Source organism: Mirounga angustirostris, unplaced genomic scaffold (genome assembly GCF_029215605.1).
Source record: "Mirounga angustirostris isolate CCGP_5_RB_7025 unplaced genomic scaffold, mMirAng1.0.hap1 SCAF_1, whole genome shotgun sequence".
Taxonomy (NCBI): domain Eukaryota; kingdom Metazoa; phylum Chordata; class Mammalia; order Carnivora; family Phocidae; genus Mirounga; species Mirounga angustirostris.
The window spans coordinates 39027251-39051856 of NW_026991709.1; the positions used below are offsets into that span (position 1 = coordinate 39027251).

A 24606-nucleotide genomic window follows, 5' to 3' on the forward strand; every position below is an offset into this window, starting at 1 on the left:
ATCCCCAGAGAAAACACACTTCAGCTAGGAAGAATCTGCACCAGATGTCCTGCTCTCCAACCCCGAGTGCTTGTCTGACATAAATACTACATAGCCCTTTAGATTCCAAGGCACTATAATAACCACGTGAAATGTTTGAAATAACAACAGAAATTCCCTTCGTATGCAATTATTTAAGCAAAGGAAGATGAATCCTTCACAAATGACCATTGTAAACATGCAAGAAGCCTTGCTATATTAAATACTCCCAGGTTACAGGGTTTATGAAAAAATATATTGAAATCTACTAATTGTGGTGGTAGAATAATGCCCCCTTCAAAAAAATACTCACGTCCTAATCTCTAGAACCTGTGAATATGTTACCTTACGTTGAAGGACTTTGCAGATGTAATTAAATTAAGAACCCTGAGATGAGGAGACTATGCAGGCAGACTCAATGTAATTACAAAGGTCTTTAAACATGTGAGAGAGGCACAAAAGAGAGGGTCAGAGTGATGCTATGTGAGAAGGACTTGACCAGTGGCTAATGGCTTAGAAGATGGAGGAAGGGGGCCATTAGTCAAGGACTCTAGACGCTTGCAACAGCAAGGAGAGATTCTCCCTTAGAGCACCCAGAAGGAATGCAGCTGACACTTTGATTTTAGCCTGAGAACAGTGCCGAATGTCTGACCTACAGGGTGGTTAAGATAATACATTTGTGTTGTTTGAAGCCATTAAGTTTGTGTTAATTTTTACAGCAGCCATAGAAAACTCATAACACTAGTCTAGTCTAAATACAGCAAACAGTTAAGAATGCCAAATTATTTCACCTGATATGTTGGAGGGGCTACTGATTTAAACACTTATTTCTAGACTTTAGCACTTCTAAATGATTCATTTAAGAAGAAAGTAGAGTCCATTGTAGGAAAACTCTCGCTTCCTTCAAAAATAGAAGGTCTTGAAATTTTCTTTTCCAAGTACCAATGAATTGTTAAGAAAGGTTTTTTTGTTTTTGGTTTTTGTTTTTGTTTTTGTTTTTCATAATACTTATAGCAAGTTCTATATCCAACAAGTATAAAAACAAAGCAAAAAATGCACTTCTCATAAAGAGATGATAATTTTAGAAGCATTGTAGTAAAAAATTCATTCGCAAGCTTCCTGCTGTTATATAATTAACATAGCCTATTTCACTTGCTCTTCCATTATAAACACTTGTTTTATAACCCACTCCTCACTGTAACAACTAAATTCCTTGGCCTTAGAAATTAACCTCATAAAAACAAACAAACAAAACACTAAGATGTTTTAATTTCCAAAGATATTTATAAATTGCTTAATTGGATAAGAAGAAAACAGAGCTTTAGTTAATTGTCAAGAAATGCAGACCAAACCAAAATGCTACATTAAAAATATAAACATTAAGTTCACATTAAATTATTTATTGAACAAATTGAAGGTAACATTGTTTGTACTACAAAGTCCTCCACCATCTCTTATCACTGACACATAGTTATGCGACCTGTATTTGAAGAGTGAACTGAAATATGAAAATGTCTCTCTCCCAAACCCCAAGAAAAACAGAAAAAAATTTAAGATTTTATAATTAGCTTGTAAAGCCAAAAGTTTTATGAATTTCGTAAATTAAGACTGACAACATAGGAAAGATTAGTTAATTTGTCTTTCTGGAAATGTAAAATTAAGATAGCATAAAATTGCTCATAAAACTAACAAGTCTGGAATTTTATTGTATTTCAATGTTGTAGGGTAATATTTCTATGAATAGTTTTCAGTTTACCTAATCAACTGACAAATATAAAGTCTTCCACATTATTTATTTTTTTATAAAACTATTTCACTTTACCTAGATATATATGATAAAAACAAATTAATCCATGTTTTCCCTTTCAATATATGCACTTTAAAATGATACGAAGAATTCACATGAAAACACTTCCCTATACTGTATATCCAGAAAAATGTATGGAATAGTCTTTTTAAATCATATATAATATCCAAGATTGTAAATATCCTAAGAAATTAAATCATGTGTGTAAATAATCATTATTTTTTGCCCTAGCCACAGCATAAAAAAATGTACATCTCTATTAGTATAAAGAGATATCATTAGAAAAGTTCACATCTTATGCATACACCAAAGAAACCCCTAAAGAATCTTATATTCTAAAGGAGTTATTCTTATGTCAAAATTTAGTAGTCCAGAAATTGTTAAAAAGGAAGCTAATTGACAGTAACCTGACCTTTTCTAGAAGGTATCATTGTTTACTTATATAATGGAATTGGTAAATTATACTTAATTCAATTAGCATTTCTTTAAAAGGAGATTCAGATAAATTTATTGGATCTAATTAATTTGCAATTTCAAGTGAACACTAGTTTGATCAATTATTTGAAACTATACAAATATTTTTCAAACAAACAAAAAAGCATAATGGACAATAAAGGAAATAAGAAAATGAAGATATTTTAATAATAATGGCTATTTCTATATTTTGGAAAAGTGTATAGAATGAAATTCCCAGAGAGCACTAAAAGAAAAAAGCCCGCTGAAAAATTCTGAAAGTCTGTTATGCGCCCAATGTCCACGACCAAGTTACCAAGGTAATTAACATTTTGAAGCTCTTGAGACTGAGGTTTCCCTGAAAGGCCCACCCATACCCCAAACTTCAATCATCCACTTTTGTGTAGTTTATCTATTTGTCTTCCACATACATTTTTGAACTAAAAGTATAACCCAATTTTTCTAAAATGACTTTAATAAGAGTTTTAATGCTTTAATAAGAGAGTTAAAGAGCCCTTAGGCCATGTTTTTGCAAAATAAATTTTAATTTCTCAAAAAGCCTTAAACTTTCTGAAAGAGGTGTCTTTTACCCTGGAGGAAAGAAAACACAAAACGAAATGAAACTGGGTCCTAAAGATCCTGTACATGAAAATCAGCAGGCTGATTTCAGTCTTGGTCTCATACAGTTTCTGCTTTTCTGCTGTCCTTATGTCTGCTATGAAGGTGATCAATCACAGGGATTCTAACTGCCATCAATACTCCTTTGTAACTGCAATGGTTCAAGTGAACTCTTTCCATCTTCAATAACTGACACAGTGTCAACATCTGCTTCTAATAAAATTGTTTCTTTTTTTCTCAAGCAGAGTAAATCTGCTGAGATTGTAAAGGGATTTTTTTCCCTCCCCTTTTCATGCAAACGATTTTTTTCCACCATATTTTGCAATTTTTCCTCAAGGCAAGTAAAAAAAAATGAATAACTTCAAAAGAGAGGTTTTTGTTCCAGGTGCTAAGGAAGCCCAAAATACAACTGAAAAAATATAAACTTTGGTGATTTAGTAAAGATGTTGCCTTAATTTGGGAGAAAATAATACGATCCCAGGTGAATAAAATTTTGGAAATGTAAGAAAACTCACAGTTGGACCTACATACCACTAAAAGGTCAATTTATTTTCCTTCATAAATGACACACTAAAGTAACAGAAGTAATTAAGAAATTTACATTTTATCTTCAACAAATAGTGGATAAGATTCTCTTGCAACAATTTGTTATGAAAAAGCAGTCATATATCTATTTGATTGCTGCAAAAATGGATATGGAAAGTATAAAGAAGGGACATCTGGGAGCTCAATTTTATGACCTACTTACTTAATTGACAGACATTTGTGGTACCTCTTACTTACTGAACATCTACTATGAGACAGAGATGATTGATGATAGATAGATAGATAGATAGATAGATAGATAGATAGATAGATAGATGATAGATAGATAAATGATTTCCACACTTCACAGCCTGCCGGTTAGGTACTATTATCTCACTTTACTCATAAGATACATAAACCTCAAATCACACATATCTAATTGTGGCCAAGCCAGAATTCAGACAATGACCTAATGCACAAGTCAATGCTCTTTTCCATTAATTCATTCTGCTTCTCTATTTATCCCTCAGTCAACACTCCAATATATAAACTTTCCTTTTCCACCACTTAACGCCACTGCCCCATTGACTTAATTTGGCAAATATTATGTCACAAAGGGACACTCAGTAAGAAATAGAATTTAGTTTCTTGAAATATAGTTTCTGATTGCAACTTTAAATGACAAATAGAACATTAAACTAGATAGCAAATGCAAAAGCTAGATAGATCCTGCCCTATTCTGCAGGTCTTAGAATAGGAATAGGAAATATGATTTGCAAAATAAATAATGAGCTCCTCAAGGGCATGTTTTATGCCAGTGCCTAGAATTTTTTTTTTTTTAAGTTTTTATAAAGTAAAAAGAATTAATTCCTTAAATTATTTGCAACCCACTGGTTCTCATTTGCAAAATGTAGAGCAACCCTGGCCATTTTTGCTTAAAATAATAATGTTAATAATTTTAAGAAGACAGAGAAAGAAAAAAAAAATTACAGATAAAAGTTAGGAGGGGACAGTTAACCTTCTTAAGAAGAAACGTTGTTTTTTAAAATATTTAGAGGCTCTTTTCAAATAAACAGTGAGGGACAAAATAGCCTGTTGAGATCTTACTTATCACTATCATGTTGTTCCTTAACTCATGTTAGTTTAGTGGTCGAAGCCTAGATTAGATGTCAAATAAATGAGATGACTTAATAGGGTCTAGCTCATTAGAAACCTTGAAGGAAGTCTAATGTTTAAAATAGTCAAAGGTGGAATGGTTCCAAATGAATGGGGGAGGAAGTTGGTAGGCCTCTGTAAAGCTGGTCAGAAGCCTCTAAGTTCAACAGCATCATTTTGATGTGAGAAGAGCAGACCCAGAGAGTGATAGCATTTTCAACTTAAAATAAATTCAGAATATCATGCTAAATTACAATTCATCCTCTTTTATAACTTCTGGTGGTGAAGGTAATATGATCATAACAAGGGGATGCCAGGCAAAAAACAAAACAAAACAAAACAAAACCAAGGGGATGCCAGGCAATTATAGAGACATGTACTCTCTTTTTACTTAGACTTTGATCCATTCCTTGTCTGTGCAAGGATCTAACCCTTGTAGTATGTCAACAACGCCTTTTCTCACCAGGAGAACTCACTTACAAATCTTTCCTGGATACAGCAGAATTCAGGCCCCCAGCTTTTCCTGGGCCCCAGAGCCAAGGAACCTTTCATACTATAGTTACCAGGAGTGGCACAGAACACAGTCCAAATTCAGGGTGTAGCTATTCAATTGTCTCTCTCTCCTTGAATTCAATTCAATGGAGAATAAGGAGAGGAGCAGAGAGTTAATACTTTTCTTCTCCCTTAATTGGGAAAATCCAATTGAATGATCTGAATGAGTTGGAGTACAACGCTGTTCTAAGAGAAACTGCAAAGGAAGTTAATAGGTTCCAAGGGAAGAGGAGGAAAATAAATAATCCCCAGTGAGTCATCCCATGGGAACTGCCGAATACTTGTCTTTGAAAACTCAGGACACAAGAGGAAACCAATTTTATAAAGTCATTTAACTTCATGCTCCACAGATTGGGCAAAGTACATACAACCGTAACAAGTCAAATTATAGATCAAAATATAGATAGTTTGACCAAGCCACTCCCTAGAAATCTAAGTTCATATCATTTGTAAGTAGAAAATTCCTTAAGTTTTGACCTCACATTAGGTAAAAATATGCATATTGCGTTAAGGAGAGTCTGGTTAAGAAGAAGCAACTTATGATAAGAATACAAGAGAGTGTATAATAGATTTATAACTCACCAGAGGCACCAGGAAAGAAAACTAATGCAAAAAACAGAGATAAGGGAACTACTTTAAATTATCTGTAAGAACCCTGCCTAGCTGAGCAGAGGTTATGCTGTTCTTATAGCTAAAATGTTTATGCACAAGATATACACAGTTTAAAATGGAAAGTGGTATTTCACGAAACACTCTATTTCATATGGGTGAAGACCAGGAGGGGGCACATTTGAGAAACTTTTACCAAACAAAAACTTCTATATAACACTAACTTTTTAATGTGACCCATCTCCGGAAGCAGCTATATGAGAATGGACTTTGCATCAAAAATCCTTAAGATATTAACTGCTACTTTTATAACCTTAATCTTTTCCTAACAAGGTCTTAATGATTATTCCAACTTCACCTTATTTAGATCCTGAGGGCCATGCCAAGTTGAATCCTGAGTATTCAAGGATAAATTTCAAAGAATAAAGAGTCAATTTATTACCCCGATTTAAGTAATTGTGGCATAAATTCCAATTTAAATTTCATTTTGCTCTAAAAAGTTTTCTTAAAAAAGTTCAATCAGCTAAGACCAGATTTAAACAAACAAGAAAGTCTTGAAAAACACGTTTGAAATATTATATATATAATATATTATTTTTCAATTTACAGTGATGAGTAACATTATCAGAAACAGCCATTGAATTAAAGGCTTTGTGACGTGTCTAGTACCTTCCCAAATATTATCCCTTCAAACCATCTCTAGGAAAAAAACTATCCACTTAAAATATGACCTTAAAAATTGCCATGATTGCATAATTAGAAACAAGGAAACTAAGCCACTGGCAATCAAAGGTAGCACAGGTAAACACATTTTTTTTTTCCAGGAGTTGGATATAAACTGGTTCCATTTGTCAAAGTTGGATAGGCTAAGAAAGACAACTACATATGCTAGGCAAACTCTCCCTCTGATTGAAAGTTTCTGCAAAACTTAGTCAACCTCCAAGTACTCTTTGGGACAAATCGAAGTAATGAAATATCCTTTCTTTAGTGTTGGTCATGAAAAAACTTCCTTTTCAAGCTATGCATATAACTCAAAGCTAGGTGAGCTAGCATGGAATTAAATCTTCACCGAGATTTAATGTAAAACAATACTATATTGGCTTGGCTATGGTGCTACTTTTGTAAAAAAAGGAGAAACTATCAAACACTTGAGGTAACCTAGAAAGCACAGAGCATATCACAGACATCTGAAAGACAAGCCTTTTCAACATTTTTGCCAGTGCTTCTCTGAGAGCAAGTTCTTTAAACAGAACTTAACAATTTTTACAATATTAAAAAAAATACATCCCTCAAAAATAGCCCATCAATGCTAAATCAAACTTTCTGTATTTCTACAAAAATAGATACACATAGAGCTACAAAATTGTATTCCTGAAAGAATGAGCATTTTCATTTGTGGTTCATCTTTTCCTGACAAGGTGGTTGGTTCAAAAAGGGGAAAAAAAAATCAAAAGGAAACAAAAATTAAACCATGTATCCATAAAAGCAAGACAAAAAAAGAGTTGCACAGTTGGCAAAGGCTCAGATGAGGGGAAAAAACAAACAAAAATGCTTTTCTTCAATGTCTAGGACCCACTGGGCTTTCTCAAGAAAAGGCTCCCAACCAAAGTCAGCTGGCTGATACTTCCTCTTCTCTTTGCATGTCTATCGTGTCCCACTGCAGAATGGAAAATACTGGCAGCATCTTTCCCAGTGGGCCCACGGAGTCACACTCCAGCCTGACTTGCTAATACTGTGTTTCAGTACCATGGTGATTCCTTGCTCTTGTCTTGATGCTGTAGACCTGGGAAAGGTGACAGTGAGAAAAACGAAAAGCTTTAATACAAGAAGCACTCGAAAGTGGGCATAATCTACAAGGCATTGGATACAGAAGCCAAAAAGACGATCTAGGCCACGGTGGGGTACAGCCTAAGGATGACCTGATCTCTAAAGAAATTCCATGCTTGAGCTCACAGTTTTCAAAAAGCCAACCAACACAGCAGTTGACAGAAACTCTAGACTAGCACAATGCCACTTATACAGTAGAAATTCTTCTTCCTCTTCTTCGGTACAGTAGAAATTCCTTACTGTAGTTTTTATTTTCTTGGAGTATGAGTGATAATAAATAAAATAAAATAATAGACACAGAACCTTTTTAGTTCTAATTCCAAAAGGAGCTGATATTTGGAGAAAACAAGTTAACCAATCTTTGGGGCACTTCAGTTAATACTTTTCAGCAATAAAAATGATACTTTTGAACTAAAAGAGTGAGTAAATTCTGATGCTATTTTGAAATGCAGTCCATAGTGGTACTGTTATCCAATATGGTGAGCAATTAGACATGGTTAAAAACTGGATCTGATAGTGTCAGTAAGATAGACATAGCTGGTTCATAGCCAATAGCACAAAATATTATTTTTATAAATGTACTTATTTTTTCACATCTTCCTCCGGAAAATATTTAAGATGGCTTATGAAAATCTATACTTCATAGCAAGAAAATAAAATTTACAGATAAGGCTTTAAAAATAGTGACCAAAGGAAAATAAGTGAACATGTATGAATTCCAACTCAAAGCTAAAGTGATTAAGAAGTTTATCAAACAGGAAACAGAAAAATATGACTCTGATTTGGTTCCAGTACAGTCAGTTGACTGATTTCTGATGAGGACAATTAGCATAGCACCTTCAGCTTATACCCACTTGAAGTCACTTACCTCAGTTTCCTTTATTTTTGGCATAATCGTTTGGAAGAGGAAAGACAAGGTAATGATTAAAACCAAATACCAAAACATGAAGGAAGGCTACTGCATGAGTGGGTAGAAAGGCAGCATGATTGCCGCTGTGCGGGTGCTCAGATCACAGGATGTTTTCTTGATCCTTGATCTGAAACTGTTGTAAGTCTGGGCTGGATGTCAGAAATGGAATGGTTAAATGAGCCAGTAGGGTTTTAAACTATAATTGTTACTAAAACAGCTGCAGTGATTTCATTTCTTGTCCCTCCAACTTGTCAAAGAATTTTACAAAACAATGGATGTCATTACAAAACAGACACAATTAGTCAGTCATTAATGGGAGACATTAAGACAATCTACAAAAAGACTACATAAAGGGAGAGAGAACAAACAGAAAAAGACAAAGAAGCACCCCATAGAACCACAAGTCACTATCTATACCCTATAGCACTTGCATACTGGGAAAAAAGCAACACTTTCTGAAAAAAGATTAGTTCCATTTTATTTTTTTTTCTCATGAGACTAGTATTATGTTTAGATACAGAGTCAACAGTTTTCCTTTCAAAAAAAGAGCAGGATGAGGAGGAGAAACAGGAGGAAGAGGAGAAGGAAGAAATAAAAGGATTGGGGGTATACTCATTCACTCTAAATTTGCTTTACTCATTTTCAAGTGATTTTGTGGTTAGAATAATTTGCAACCTGACACAGTCTCTGTTTGGTGGCTCTTATAATCTAAACCACCTTAACTGACAATCTGCTGACTGCATAAATATTTTTTTCATTATTGAAACGTCTCATCTTCTGTATGACTCAGTATTTCCACACTTGAAGACCCCATCAATCTATAGAATGTCAGCACAGCAAGTCATGAATAGTGTTGGAATCATCAAGTGGTTTGAGTGTCTTTTTTTTCCTCTTACATAAAGGCAATCCCTAGTTTGCTTTGCAAAGACATATGACTCCTTCAAAATCATGTTAGCCTTTTTCTGCAGACAACTATCGCATTACTTACCACAGCTCTACATTTTCGAACCAGAATAACAGAGGGCATTCTCTCCTTATAACTTCATCTCTTCATTGTTTTTATTTCCAAGTCTTTGCATTAGAGTAACGCAATTTGTCTATGGCCTAAAAAATCAATTCATCTATGGCCTCAAATGTATTAAATACCTACTGTATTCCTTGTGGTTTAACTGCTTCTTGGTGATGGTACATTCTATCAAACCTTCACTTTAATTACCAGGTATTTCAAAATATCCATAAAATTCAACAGGCGTAAGTAAAATACAAGAAAATGAACAACCACAAACAAAATAGCCTACTACTAATAAGCTGCAACAGAGAAGTGGTGCTAGGATTTTTCTTGTTAGACAAATGATGAGGATAAATCAGGATATTTAAGAGTCATCTGGTACATTTAGTTTTCTCAGCAAGGATCGAAGAGGAAAAAATCATTGACGTATTATCTGTATGTGGTCCACTTACCTTTGGGGTTTCCCCAGCTTTTCTTACCAGAACACAAAATCTACTCTGCTATGTTGCTCCTATTCGGGCTTGTTCTGTCTCACAATTTCCTAACGCAAACCTATAGGAAATTGGTTCATAACATATGCTGAAATCTCCCCACTGGCTCTCTGAAATCACCCATGTTTATCTTCCTGATATCAGTAACTAAGTTTTAATTTTATTGTTTAGTCTGTGAGATTTTTAGTAGATGAGGACATAAACATCATAAAAATGGTAGTGAACATTTTCTTACAGTTAAATATGACAGGCACTGTGTGAAGTGCTTTTCATGAAATATTTCATTTAATGTTTCCAACCATGCTACAATAATATTTATTTTACAAATGAGAAAATTGAGACTAAGAGAAATTATGAAACTATTAAGTGGTAGAGCTAGGTTTGAAAACAAGGTGGTCTGATGTCAGAGTCAAAGGTCTCAACCACAATGTATATGGCTTGCCCCCATTTGGACCATATTGTCAGACTATGTCACTAAACTATACTACCCACAACTCCCCAAGTCAAAATCCTTTCATTCAATCAATTTGAGGAAAAAAATAATACATTTTTTTATATTCCTTTTTACACTGTTTAGAAACCACCTGACAACAGAACCAATATCAGAGTTAACAACACAGCTCTTTTAGTAACCTTTTTAAACTAAACATCTGTAATGTTTTTTCTAAGATGCGGTAATTGATTACACAGTAGTTTATTATACTTCAGATGAAGACTACTTTAGTTGTGTAATAGGATATTCCATGTTGACTGATATGTTTTTGATATATAACCCTCCCCACTGCCACAAAAAGAACCCTTCTTCAGTGTGAACACTGAAGGCGCAGGGTGACCACTTGGATCATGAGGTGATTTTCAGAAATGGGGCCAGAGAACAAAGACATCGGACTGTTGGCTTCAGTGTTTGAGAGTCTGGGATTCAGTTAGGAGAAAATCTTGAATGGAAATACAAGCCCACAGATCCAGTTCCTCAATTCAATTCCAACACCACTAACACCTGACCACCAAAAGAAAAAGAAAAAAACAAACAAAAAACAAACAAAAAAAACCCAGACTTAAGAGAGCAAGGGAAGTATGAACACAGAAAAGAAGTATAAATTAATTAGAAGCAGGAGAGAAGTCCTGGTCGAGGAACGAAGATTGTAAGAAAATTATCCTTTAAAATTTGAAGTATTTGATTCCCTAACAAGGCATCACAACTCATTTTCTCACTTTCTAGCTGAAATTTTTAGGAGGCAACAGCTTCAGAGGTTCACCTTTTTTTTTTTTTTTTTTTTTTAAGATTTATTTATTTGAAGGTGGGGAGGGGCAGAGGGAGAAAGAAACCCAAGCGGACTCTGCACTCAGAGAGGAGCAGGGCTCCATCCCACAACCCTGAGATCAGGACCTGAGCCCAAACCAAGAGTCAGACACTCAACCAACTGCGCCAGCCAGGAGCCCCAGAGGTACACCTCTTAACAAAAGGCTCTGGGAATAAGGAAGTAGAGATGGCAACAGGGTCTATCTAAGGATGAAAGATCTGGACACTTCCTGCTCTCGTTTCCCTTCACTCTTAGGTGTCTTGTAAAAAGATCCTAAAGTTTCCGTGGGACCCTCAAAAAAGATACAAGAGTGAGCTCAGAGAAAATGTTGGTGGGCCTGCTAGTATGTCCAATGGCTATGATGTGGGTACCCCACAGCAGAAGAAATGACACCAGTCACCCCAACTGAGAATGTTGGAGGGATCATAATCGCTAGAGGCTAAACCTGACTTAAATGGGTCATCACTTGGGGGGAGAGCACTCTTCAGAGAATGCACTGAGAAACAGAGTGGTGGGGGATAGGTTTGGAAACAAAGGCCAGGATAGGAAGGAAATGACAAAATCATGAAGCAAGAAGCAACCTCTTAATTGACAGTTTCTGTGATACAATGATTCTAGGAATACAAAGGCAAACCTAAGGAGAGGGTGAGGATGGAATCTGAGAAGAGGTTTCAATTCTAAATTGGACATTGTACTAAACAGAGCAATGGAGATACCATTAAGTTGGACTAAGAATACTCAGAATTAACAAGGTTAAGTTTTCTAGTATTGGGGAGAAATAAATAATAATTTAGGTTACTGAAAAACTATACTCTGGCACATCTGAGTTTTAGGGAATGTTTGATTTTCAGAGTCATATCCATTAGGAAAGCATGTCCTGCTTCTAAGTCAGCAAATCACTTGACAACACCACTGACTATAGCTCTTAAGTAAGTTGAACATGCTTCCAATTAATTTTATTGCTGTAGATAAAAGAGGTAATGTGGTAACCATACACTGGGGAACATGCTGCTGATAAAAAAGAAGAAAACATACATAAAACCTTGAAGTGTGGGTAGAATATTTTATGACCTGAAAGTCAAGAAATACTTAGATGCATAAATATAAGTTCTTCATTTCATAGATACTAAGAGTCTAGAAACTCTTTAAGATCAAAATGCTTGCCATGAGACTAAAAGAAGCTGGTAGCTTATTCCTACATTTAAAAAAAAAGAATCCCCTGCTTCATCCCTGCTTTAATAAAGTAAGTCATATTTATTACAAATATAAGTATATACAACACTGTATTGGATACTATATCAAAATATCCAACCTTAACCAACAATTTGACATCTAACACTGCAACATTGACAAATGATCACAAAGTGATGCAAGAGACAGTTGTATTATCTTCTCCTGCTTTATAAAATTATCATTGGTAATGATCATACAACTGCATTTGTTTGTCTGAGCCCCAGGGCAATCAGTTTAAATGCTAGTTAAGAATTTCTAAATAAGATCTACGTGGGGATAGCACCTTAACACTAAGTAGGAGAAACAAAAAGTAGAGGAAACACAAAGTGGGGGAAAAAATAAGAGTGAGAGCTACCCAATTCAGGAACTATGATTTCATTTTAGGTAAATATTTAAAACACGTTTAACCACGATGGACACCTCCCTTCCTTCTTTTTTAAAAACATATATTTTTTTCAAATTTCGAAACATCAGAGACTTCTTGCTTAATATCAATTTACAGGGGATTTAGAAAGTATAAGTTCTACCTAACATCCCTTGTCACCACAGAACTCACTGAGTATAGTTTAGATGTACATACATAGTCACCACTATTTATACTATGCTATACCATGCTTATTTCACCAGCAATATTATCTTGGAAAACCTTTTATTCCATGTCAGTACATGCAGATGAACCCTTCTGGAAGGATGTATAATATTTATTCTACCCTGTAGTGTAAATTACCCAATTCTCTATAGATGTACATCATTTGGGAACACACATGTGTACAAATATACTTGTTACTTATGTGAACATTTTGATACATAAGACAATTTCCTGAAAATATGTTAATATAATTGCTGAACCTCAGCATATATGTACACTTATATTTGCATAGTTCGTTGTGAGTGCTAAATGTTTCAGCAAGTTTGTACAAATATTCATATCATTTTTCATTACTTATTATTACAGATTAAAAGTATCTAATTCGGGGAGCCTGGGTGGCTCAGTTGGTTAAGCAACTGCCTTCAGCTCAGGTCATGATCCTGGAGTCCCGGGATCGAGTCCCGCATCGGGCTCCCTGCTCGGCAGGGAGCCTGCTTCTCCCTCTGACCTTCCCCACTCTCATGTGCTCTCTCGCTCTCATTCTGTCTCAGATATATAAATAAAATCTTAAAAAAAAAATTTAAAAAAAAAGGTATCTAATTCGATTTGCATTTCCTTTCACATTAGTGAAGGTAAACATTCTGTGATTATGGCATTTCTTCCTCCGTGTTTTATCTTTGGCCAATTTCCTGTGCATTTAAGAAAGCAATTTCTTCATTAGTTTCTAAGTGCTTTTTGTACAGTAGGTACATAAGGATTATTTTTCTCATATTTTACAAATATTTCAGTCAGTTCGATGAGCATTAAGCATCTTCATACTTAGTACTTCAATGCTGGACAATAATTCTTTTTAAAGTCATCACAAACAAAATGTACTCTTGAACCAGGCCAAAGGTTAAATTTATTATGACACTTGAATTACAATTACCTTCTTATCATTACAACCCTTGCACACTAAAACAATGGTAAGAGATACTTAACTATGGCAGTGAAATAATTTATTAGCAGAGGGATGTCTTTCTGTGTATAAAGATGTCTTCTCGAGGCACATTTAGAAGTGACTTAAAAATTTCCGTGTAGTAGTACTGTCCGAAACAATGAGGTGAAAACTGTCTAAACAGGCCAAAATATCTTTAAGTTCAGATTCAAAAGACGAGTAGAAATGGAAAACCCACGGAACCTCGTAGACCGTACTTCACTGCGTTTTTGTCAGGAGCACAGCGCCTGCGAACCTGAGGCAACCATCGCGGGCGGCAAGCGGGTCAGTGGCCAGGTGTTTCCCGCTGCTCCTGTTTTCCCAGCCCCAGACAGCAAGCTCCCCTGGCAGCCTGCCTGCCCTCTCGCCGCCTTCCTCCCTCCAAAACCACAAACCTTCCTATGTGTACAATAGCCACCCATTGCCTTTGGCGACGTCCACTTCCTCAGACGTGTGCAGGTTAAGATGGCCAGCTAGCAAGGGAAACTGGCACGTACTCAAACCCTCAGGATACAGAGTTACAAATCTGAACCAGTCATTTTACAATTGACTTCGCAGACAAATATAAAATATAAATAACAAGAGTTGGGTAGCTTTGGATCATAGTGGCAATTTGCTGTGCTCAGAATATGAATATCAATTCGATCACCCCTTAGGTGAGAGAAACTGGGGACCAGGAGGTAGGATATGTAATATAGACACTGCTCACCAATTCCAAAAGCAGATATAGACAATAAAACAAAACTTTGAAGAGACAAAGGATAAAGGAAAGGGGGAGTGGGGAAGAGTGAAATGGAATACTCTCTGTGATTTCTTCTACAGACTTTCTCCCAGAACTAGAGAGGAGCAAGACCAAAAAATGCTTGGATCACTTATTGTAACTGAAACCACAAGTTATAATACTCTCAAGAGATTCTAACTATCCAGACATCTGTTGGATAACAAATGCAGCCAAACATGCATCTTTAAAGAGGTTTCTAGGTTATGCAGTGACAGCTTTATGATCCAGAAAATAGATAATCCAACCAGAGGAAGAGCTAATCTGGATTCATCGCTTACCCATAAAAACATAATTAGGGACACAACACCAACACAGGAAACACCGTACCTAGGAGGATGAGTTTTTCAAAGACTCCAAATTTTTTAAAAATTACTTCAAAACTGCAGAAATACAAATGTATTTTTCTACCCATTTGATTTAAGGAACCAATCTCTCCATCAGAGTAAAACATACTGGAAAATATTTGGTAAGAATGAGATATGTTGCATATCAATCAATTCTACATTGACATCAGTAATTTCTCATCTTACCTATATGTGATATAAACACAAGCTTGTTCTGACATTTTCCAGAAGAGATTGTCCAATCCAAGCAAACATAAATAAGGCTTCAAAGATTCTGAAGATGCCGAGCATCACCTGATACTGCTCAAGCAAAGCAACCGTGAAAATAAGCATTATAACACATGCTTATAGTTGACAAAAATTATGAAGGTAAATACACAGTATATCAGGCTGTATGCAAACAAAGAATGGCATATTTTGCCTCTAGCAGTCCCTCAGAAGACTTTTTTTGGTCATCTTTTTGCCAAGGAATCCACAACATGTTGGCCACAGACAACTGTTTGTGAAATCTTATATTGTTGATAAACAGAACAATAAGAGAAGAGTTAGACAGCCTGGAAGGGAATAAAAAGAATCTGTAAATTCCGCAGGCCGTATAGAATTTTTGTATATAATCTTTGCACCCTATTTGAAAACTGATGGGAATCTGCCTGGGAATGAGAGTCTGAAACAGATTTCTTCATTTGAGCTGTTTCTTTTAGATGTACCCCAATATGTGATATGATATGAGCAAAGCGTTACTTGAAAAGATAATTTGTGAATATAAAACACACTGACCCTGAAACAGGACTTTTAATGCTTTGAGTGGTTCTCCATTCAGAGTCACACTAGAATATCCTGGGAGTTTGTTTGTTTGTTTGTTTTCAACCTCTACACCTCCCCTCAGACGAACACATACGTTTCTCTCGGGAAGACATGGTGTAGTTTGAAAAAGTACCCACTCTTAGGAGTAACTAGTTGATGAGGTCTCCATTAAGAAAACAGTCAAAAGATGATGGCATTGCCTAGTTTTGCTTGCAGTTCTTAGGAAAATATTTCAGAAAGCAAGAGATGCTACCCAATTTATATAGCAATAAATAGAAACTTGTTTACAAAGTTAATACTGCAGTGGAAAAATCAATCAGTTTTTAGTACAACTTTTAAAGATTAGCATGTATTAATGGAGTTTGGTGAGTCTAATTATTTGTAGTCTAATTGCCTCATTCTGCACATAAAATTTCCTTTTGATCTATATAAGTGATGAGGACAAATATCTCAACAATACTTAAATCCAAGGGGATAGGATCAATTTTTTAGTACCCTCTCATTCCACAAGGCAGTGTTATAGACAGGAAAACAAAAAACAAAAAAACTTGTTTAAAAATGTCTTGAAGATGCGCATCCTGATATTCTTTCAAGTCCTTTTCTTCTTGATTCTTTATTATACCTCTCCCACTGTCTGCCCAACCAATACAAAAGCACCCAGTTTTCACCATATGGCCTATACCTGCAAACAGCAGTATTGGGAAATTTGGCTCTAGCCAATATCAAAACTATTCTTTTTTTTTTTTAAGACTTTATTTATTTATTTTAGAGAGAGAGAGAGAGAGAGAGAGAAAGAGAGAGAGAACAGGGGGAAGGGGCAGAGGGAGAGTGAGACAGAAACCCAAGCAGACCCCACACTGAGCATGGAGCCCAATGCAAGGCTCGATCGCATGACCCCAAGATCAGACCTGAGCCAAAACCAAGAGTCCAATGCTCAATGGAATGTGCCCCCCAGGCGCCCCATCTCACAGGTATTCTTCAAGAACAGAAGCAAATTAAGGTAGAGTCAGGGAGTAACAGAGGCATTCAAGGCTTTCATCTCAATTATTCATGATGTCTCACATCTCCAGTGCGAATTTCGTTTTCTGCTTGAAATGCTATGTATTTAATAAGAATAATGAGAGCTTTAGTTCTCCCTCATGTGCACTATCTAGGAAACACAACCATGTGCAGTAGTTCACGGGAATCTCCCAGTTGCAACAGAGTAAGAAGTATCATCTCCATTCTGCATCTAACGAAGAGGAGGAATGCACAGGTTATGAGACTTGCTCAACATCATACAGCTAAGTGGTGATGTGGGTCTTGGAATTTATTTTTTGGTCCTCCGCTTTTCCCATACATATCTCTAGACACACATTTCTACCTGTCTGCAAAGATTAAAGTTCTCTGGACTGACCACCATTTTTATGAGCCCCTAAGTGACTGGGGGGGAGGGGTTAGTAAATTATTAATAAGATCAATCTCTCTCATCTCTTCTTGCCTCCTTCTCTTTTACACACACACACACACACACACACCTCATTATTTGTATCCTTATGCAAATGATCCCGAAACATTTGGAACCTTCTCAGAAGGCTCCTGCACTTGCTTCATAAAGTAGGAGGAGGATCTATGAGACAAAATCCCCATGCTTTGGGCATTGTGACATTATGGCACCATTCAGTGGTGTAAGGCCTGGAAGACAGCATGGACGAGATCTACATGGCTCTGGGAGAGCAGGGGAAATTCATTAAGGCTCCACAGAATCCAGCCATGGATACTTGAAACTGACAGCAGTGCTCTGGAATGCATTTCTCCCTCTGATTCACCATCCAGTTACTTTTCATGCAGATCTCACTCTCTGGCTGGGGTCTCCTGGCATTTGCATGCCTTTCAAAGATGGTTTCCATTACCCTTCTGGTCACGAAATTGTCATTCTGGACATGTGTCCTATACAACTAACACCATTCAGGAGTGTGTAAATATTTTAACATAACTTTGATGGTTTTTTTTTTTTTTCCTCTCAGTGGGAAAGAGGATTATGACATATGCCAAAGAAAAAGAAAAAGGTTTGCAGAAAGTGTTAAGCAATTAGTTGTTAATTACTAGTCTTTATTGTTATCAAATCATAACTCTAAAAAAGTCTAGAGAAAGTATAGTTCAAAAAACATCCTAACATATACATTTTTTTTTAATCTGCAACTATTGTTTTGTGACATCTTAACTATCTTAATTTAGATGATGTCCTCAAGGTAAGTATCCAGAAATCTGTAAATTTTTATTGAATAGCATAATTACCACTGAAAAATCACGTAGTCTCAGGGATGGCTTCCATATCATATGCCATTTAAAATGTCTACCTGCTGAAATGAAATGATTAGAAGTAAGCTTCTGTGCCCATACTATTTTAAAACACGATTACAGCAAATTTCCTAATTTCCTCATCACTTACAAAAATTACTAACAATGTCAGGAAAGACTTCAATAAGTCCCTAACCCCACAGCCTCTAGAATTCAGACAACTACTATATATGCTCCATGAGAAGGTGTGAAGAGAAAAGGAAAGAAACTGTTTTTAGTTGAGCACCAATCATATATGTTACTTTGATGTCCTTTCTTCTGTAGAATAAAAACTACCTTAGTGCTTTAATAATTTATATAAATCATACTATCCTCTCAATTATTACTGTAGCTTTCTGATGATTTCTGTCTAAACTTAACCACATTTCTCGCTCATTGTAAAGCCCGGAACTGGAGCATTATGATATCAAACAAATACCCAAGTGCACTGGGTTGGTAACTACTGGTTTCCTATGGTCTGTTTTTGCAAATGTATATGTTTAGAGAGAGAAATGATTTCCAAGAGGTCAATGGATATAAAGCTCCATGATTTGTATCCCTTTGATATCCCCAGCGAAATTCGAAAATTAGTAACATTTTACAAGGGGATGTTAAAATAGTTTAGCATGGTTATTTTTGAGAACTTTCATGCAATCACAATCTTTGTTGCCTTGTCAGCTTGTCAGCTCCAGACCACGTACAAGAAAGCGCAGGTCTTGAGATGTGATCTAGAGAGATGGCAAAGTTACAGGTTGAATGGAAAAGCAAGTGGTAACTTGATGTCCATCTCTCTTTCATGGAGAGAAACTGCCTCTCTATTTGCTGCTCTAGTTCACTAGCTACTTTCCATCCTGCTTTCTATTTCCTGCATTTGATAAAATAAAGATACAGATGTTTCTCCTCATGGATTGCAGCATAAAGCATCCACATAGTATTGAACAAGACTGACCACCATGTTCTTAACAGCTGAAGTCATTTGATTAGCCTATTTCAAAGGGAACACTATATAACAATTTTGAGCAATAATACCTTACATGGCTTTAAAATACAATTTTTGCCTTTTGTGAATGAGGTCCCTTTCACAAAATATTCAGGTTAGAGGATTCAAATTAAATGCATTTTGTAAAATGTAGTTTATAGGCCTTATACCATAAAAAATTTCAAAAAAACATGTAGGTTGATTCTTTCATATTATCAGACAGCAAGTGTTTGTGGAGAGAAAAAAAAATAGATAAAAAGGACATTTGATTACTCCTAACTTCCCCATTGGTGCCCAGTGCTCCGTATCCATTATCAAAATTTAAGTTCTCAAAGAATGTTGTCCAGGCTTCTTAACAGAGTAATTCTATTCACAGGTTAATGAAGGCCATTATTATGAAAGTCTCTTCAGAAATAATTCCGTTTATGCCTTAACATCTGAGGGAATACTAGAAACATAGTTTCTTGTACCTATGGAAAATTTCACAGCCTGTATCCAGCAAGTTATTTCAAGATCTAGTGCCTATTGTAGTTTTGGTTTTCTGCCCAACAAGGGTCAATGTCCCATCCTGTAACACATATTCTTGATTTCACTCAATAACTGAAGATATGCTCATTACTCAGAGATAAACCAGATACTGTTTAATATCTACCTATAATCATAGTTTGGGGCAGAATCATATAATAATTTCCTTATCAAATCTACTACTTATGCAAATGTATGGCTAATGCTTATAGGACAAATTTTTTAAGAAGCCAGAAGATACATCAACATATATTAATTCCCTTTTAGATCCAGATTTCCCAAACCTTGTTATAGTAGGGCATGTTGTTTTGTTTTGTTTTCTAATGTTAGGCTACTTAATGTATTTTAGCAAAAAGAAACCATTTATGTATATTTTATATTGAGTGATTATAGCATTCTTCAAAGTAAAAAAATAGATAAATAAATTTGTAACAAAATTGTAGCTAAAATAACATGAGAAATCCTAAGAAAAATAAACCTGTGGCTCGGTTGATGAAAACAATCTCAAGCCATGAGCAGCTTGTGTTTATAGAGAAGAAATCATACCACAAAGCATGACCCTTTTTCCTTTTGGTAAATTTAAATATAGTGGATGAAGTGAAACTTATAAATAAAATCAACTTTGTATTTCAGTAAAAAGGCCTCGTGAACAAATCTTTACTTGCAAAATTAATTCAAACTGGTTGGGATGAATTACATTGTATATTTTACATTAAGTAAATTATTGGCAATAACAGGAAATAAGAATGACAGCATTTCAGTGAAATGAATTGCATGGTTATGGCCACTGAAAGGTGAATACTAGAACAGAATTTACTTAATGTCATTGTAAAATATCTGAGCGTAATAGAGATAGATCTTACTTATATGTGCATATCTAATAATAAGATAAAATCAGGAAATATAGAAGTATATAAAATAAAAAGTAAAGTTCTCGCTCAACCCCATAATTTCACCCCTAGGTACATTCCCAAAAGAACTGAGAGCAGCAATTCACAGAAATACCAGTACATGAGTGTTCATAACAGCATCATTAGTATTAGCCAAAAAGTAGGAACAAATCGATGAATGAATGGATACACAAAATGTGCTATGTCCATACAATAGAATAGTATCTACTCCTAAAAAGGAATGAAGTTCTGATACATGCTACATGGATGAATCTAGAAAACACAGGCTAAGTGAAAGAAAGAAGATATAAAAGGCCACATACTGTATGACTACATTCATATGAAATGTCCAAAGTAGAAAAACCCATGGAGACAGAAAGTAGATTAATGGTTGCCAGGGCACAGGAAGAAGGAATATATGTTGGGGATATATTTTATATTTCTAAGATATAAGGATTTCTTGTTGAGGTGATGGGAATGTTCTGGAATTAGTGAGGACGGTTGCACAACATCACGAATGTACTAAAACCACTGAATGGTACACTTTAAAATGGTAAAGCATATGATATGTAAAACATAGCTCATACATATATATGTATATATATGTGTGTGTGTGTATACATATATATATATATATATATATATATATATAAAGATTTACTTATTTATTTGAGAGAGAGAAAGAGCACGGTGGGCAGGGGCAGAGGGAAAGAATCCCAAGCAGACTCCATGCCCAGAGCAGAGCCCGATGCGGGGCTCGATCCCACAACCCTGAGATTATGACCCAAGCCAAAATCAAAAGTCAGAGGCTTAACTGACTGAGCCACCCTGGTACCCCTCAATAATATATTTTTTAAAGATTTAATTTAAGTAATCTCTACACCCAACATGGGGCTCAAACTCACAATCCCAAGATCAACAGTCACAGGCTCTACCTACTGAGCCAGCCAGGTACCCCATCAATAATATATTTTTAAAGCTACAAAAAGTAGGGGTCTGATCACCTTCCCTTGAAAGCTAAAATTTATAGAGTACCTATTATCTGCAGAGCACATTGGTAAATGTTTTACTTCATTAATTCATTTAATCCTTAATACAACCCAATGAAGCATCTTTTAAAGATAAGGAATTTGAGGCACCAAGGGGGTTAAGTAATTTGCACAAAGTCCTGCAGCTACTAAGTGATAGAGCGGGGGTTATAAAACCAGGCAGTCTGGCTTCAGAGCTCAGGCCACACACTAATTGCCAGGAGCAATGACCATTAAAAGTTGTGATATACGCTTCCAGATAATTTTTATTGCGGGAGCGCAGGCACACACATGCATATGTGTGGGTGTAGACAGATAAGAGTGATACATATGGAACGATACTTGAGGCCAGCAAACTCTAGCCCACAGGCCAAATCACGTTCACTTTTGTTTATATATAGCCCATGAGCTAAGAGTAGAAGGATGGGATTTATATTTTTACATGACTGAGAAAGAAAGGAATACAAAAAGAAGAGTAGCATTTCATGACAAATAAAATTCAAATCTCAGTGTCCATCAGTGAAGTTTTATTGGGACACAGACATCTTCATTTATCTAAGTTTTGTCTGTGGCTATAAACACTACTCTATAAAAGCAGAGTTGAATAGTGGCAACAGAGATAGTGACCCTGCAAAGCACTGAATATTTCTATCAGGCCCTTTATAGAAAACTTTTGCTGACTCTTGGATTATACCATACATGATACTCTAAAACTTTCTTTGTCACTAAGCATTATATTGTTTTGAACCTTCCAGATTTCCTTAATTTCTTTACATGGCTGCAAAATAAAAATGCACCTAAAATTATTAAACCTTTCCCCTACTGATGAAAATGTCATATTCTTTACCAAAACGCTCTCAACATGGTTGGATTAATTTATTTGCCTCCTAATGGAATGTGAAAATGACCTACATTTTGGTAGCCTTGGTATCTGCACATCGAGCAGTTTCAGACCTGTATCACCTGAATACAAGCTCTTCCCTCCACTGCTCAGTAGCCACCAGTGTTGATGCTGAGTCCTGAACTAAGCCACTGTTTTGGGACTACCTGGTCCAGTCAACTTTGCGTAGCCTGTTGACTACGCCTGGATGGAGAGGAACCCACCTCGCATTCTTTTCAACTATCCTACCTTCTTGGCTTGGGCATATGACACAGAAACTTTTGTTCTTTTAAAGTGGTTAGAAAAGTGGAAGGGTAGCTACTATTCTTTAGTTCCCCTACAGTGGATACTGCGGTGGGCCATCAGATCCCTCCCCATTACGTGTTGAGATTTGGGAATTGCCTCAGCAGAATAAAGTCACTTTGCCTGACGTCAAGTCCCCTTTCCAGAGAAACACATCTAGTTACTGATCAATGCAGATGTATAAAAGCCCATCCACCTTGACTTAAAGTAGGACAATTAAAAAGTACCACCCCAACTCCAGAGCTCCTTACAGAATCCACTAAGGCTCAGTTGAACATAATCATAGTGAGACTTCTCTTGCCTAATTCTCTCATTGCACAAAGATGTTTCCCTGAAAACTCTACCCCATAAATTGTCTACAATCAAATCTGCATCTTAGAGTCTGTTTCCCGGGGGGAAACTGACCTAAAACACTCCTCTCTAACTCTTCCCAGAGAAAGAGAGATGTGATATTTGATAGGACTTCTGAGTTCAAGAGAAGAAAAGGAATACATATGGCTCAGCCCCTCCCCCAGTCTCTCTTTTGGGCCAGCACCCATGCAGAGAGGCGCACGCTCCTCCTGCTTCTGTCCTTTGCAGGGTAGGCACATCAGGTTCATGCCTCAGACTGTGTTTTTCAAGGCAAATCTGGGCAACCATCAATCTCTTTTCACAGTAATGAGGCTTTAAACTATGTGACAAGGAAGAGGTCTAAGGAAATCTTCTCTGAAGTCTAAATTTCTTCTAGGGTTGAATCTCCTGGAATCTAACCTTAGGGGAAGATACTAGAAGTCCAACTGCGGGAGTAAACCGAATCAAGGATCTCCAGTTCAGCCTGATCAATGATTATGCCAATGATGTGACCTTTATCTGCTTTATTCCTTGAGTCTTTGTTTTCTCAGTTGGATCAAAACTACAGGACAGGGCACCTGGTTGGCTCAGTTGGTTAAGCGACTGCCTTCGGCTCAGGTCATGATCCTGGAGTCCCGGGATCGAGTCCCGCATCGGACTCCCTGCTCGGCAGGGAGCCTGCTTCTGCCTCTGACCCTCCCCCCTCTCATGTGCTCTCTCTCATTCTCTCTCTCTCAAATAAATAAATAAAATCTTAAAAAAAAAAAAAACAACTATGGGACAGAGGTGAATCTATCATCATCCTAAACCACACTGACAAAGTGCGCCTCTCTGCATGGGTGCTGGCCCAAAAGAGAGACTGGGGGAGGGGCTGAGCCATATGTATTCCTTTTCTTCTCTTAAACTCAGAAGTCCTATCAAATATCACATCTCTCTTTCTCTGGGAAGAGTTAGAGATGAATGTTTTAGGTTAGCACTATGTATTTCCAATAGGTAAACCTTCATTCCTTATTATGAACAGTCTAATTTAATAGGCTTAATAGTCAAATTTACCTATATTTACAGGGAGATGGTACCCCAGCAACTTCTGAGATTTGGGGTAGGTTTTAGTTCAAATCCAACTTGGGCATTTTAGATTTAAGAAGTAGTTTTCAAATAGGAAAACTGAGCTTTGTTTCCTTCTTGTTAATGAATCTAGGTACATCCAACGCAGATTAAGTTTAAGAATCAAAAGCGATAATACACACAAAGTGCCTCTGGCGATACCTGATATGTAGGTACTCAATAAATGCTAATTCACAGCTCAGTGAGTATTAAGAACTACTTATATTAGACCCACATGGGTCCACT

General features: G+C 36.2%; 1 protein-coding gene across 4 annotated transcripts in view; it reads right to left on the reverse strand.

Moving 5' to 3' along the window:
• Positions 1-1282: 1282 nt before the first annotated feature.
• Positions 1283-24606, reverse strand: part of VGLL3 (vestigial like family member 3) — a 49184-nt gene continuing 25860 nt past the window's right edge. For all 4 annotated transcript variants that reach the window (XM_045902683.3, XM_045902682.3, XM_045902686.3 and 1 more), the window contains exon 4: positions 1283-7520. In XM_045902683.3, the coding sequence (XP_045758639.1) occupies positions 7477-7520 (44 nt within the window). In that variant the 3' untranslated portion in view covers positions 1283-7476. The remainder of the gene's footprint in view (positions 7521-24606) is intronic.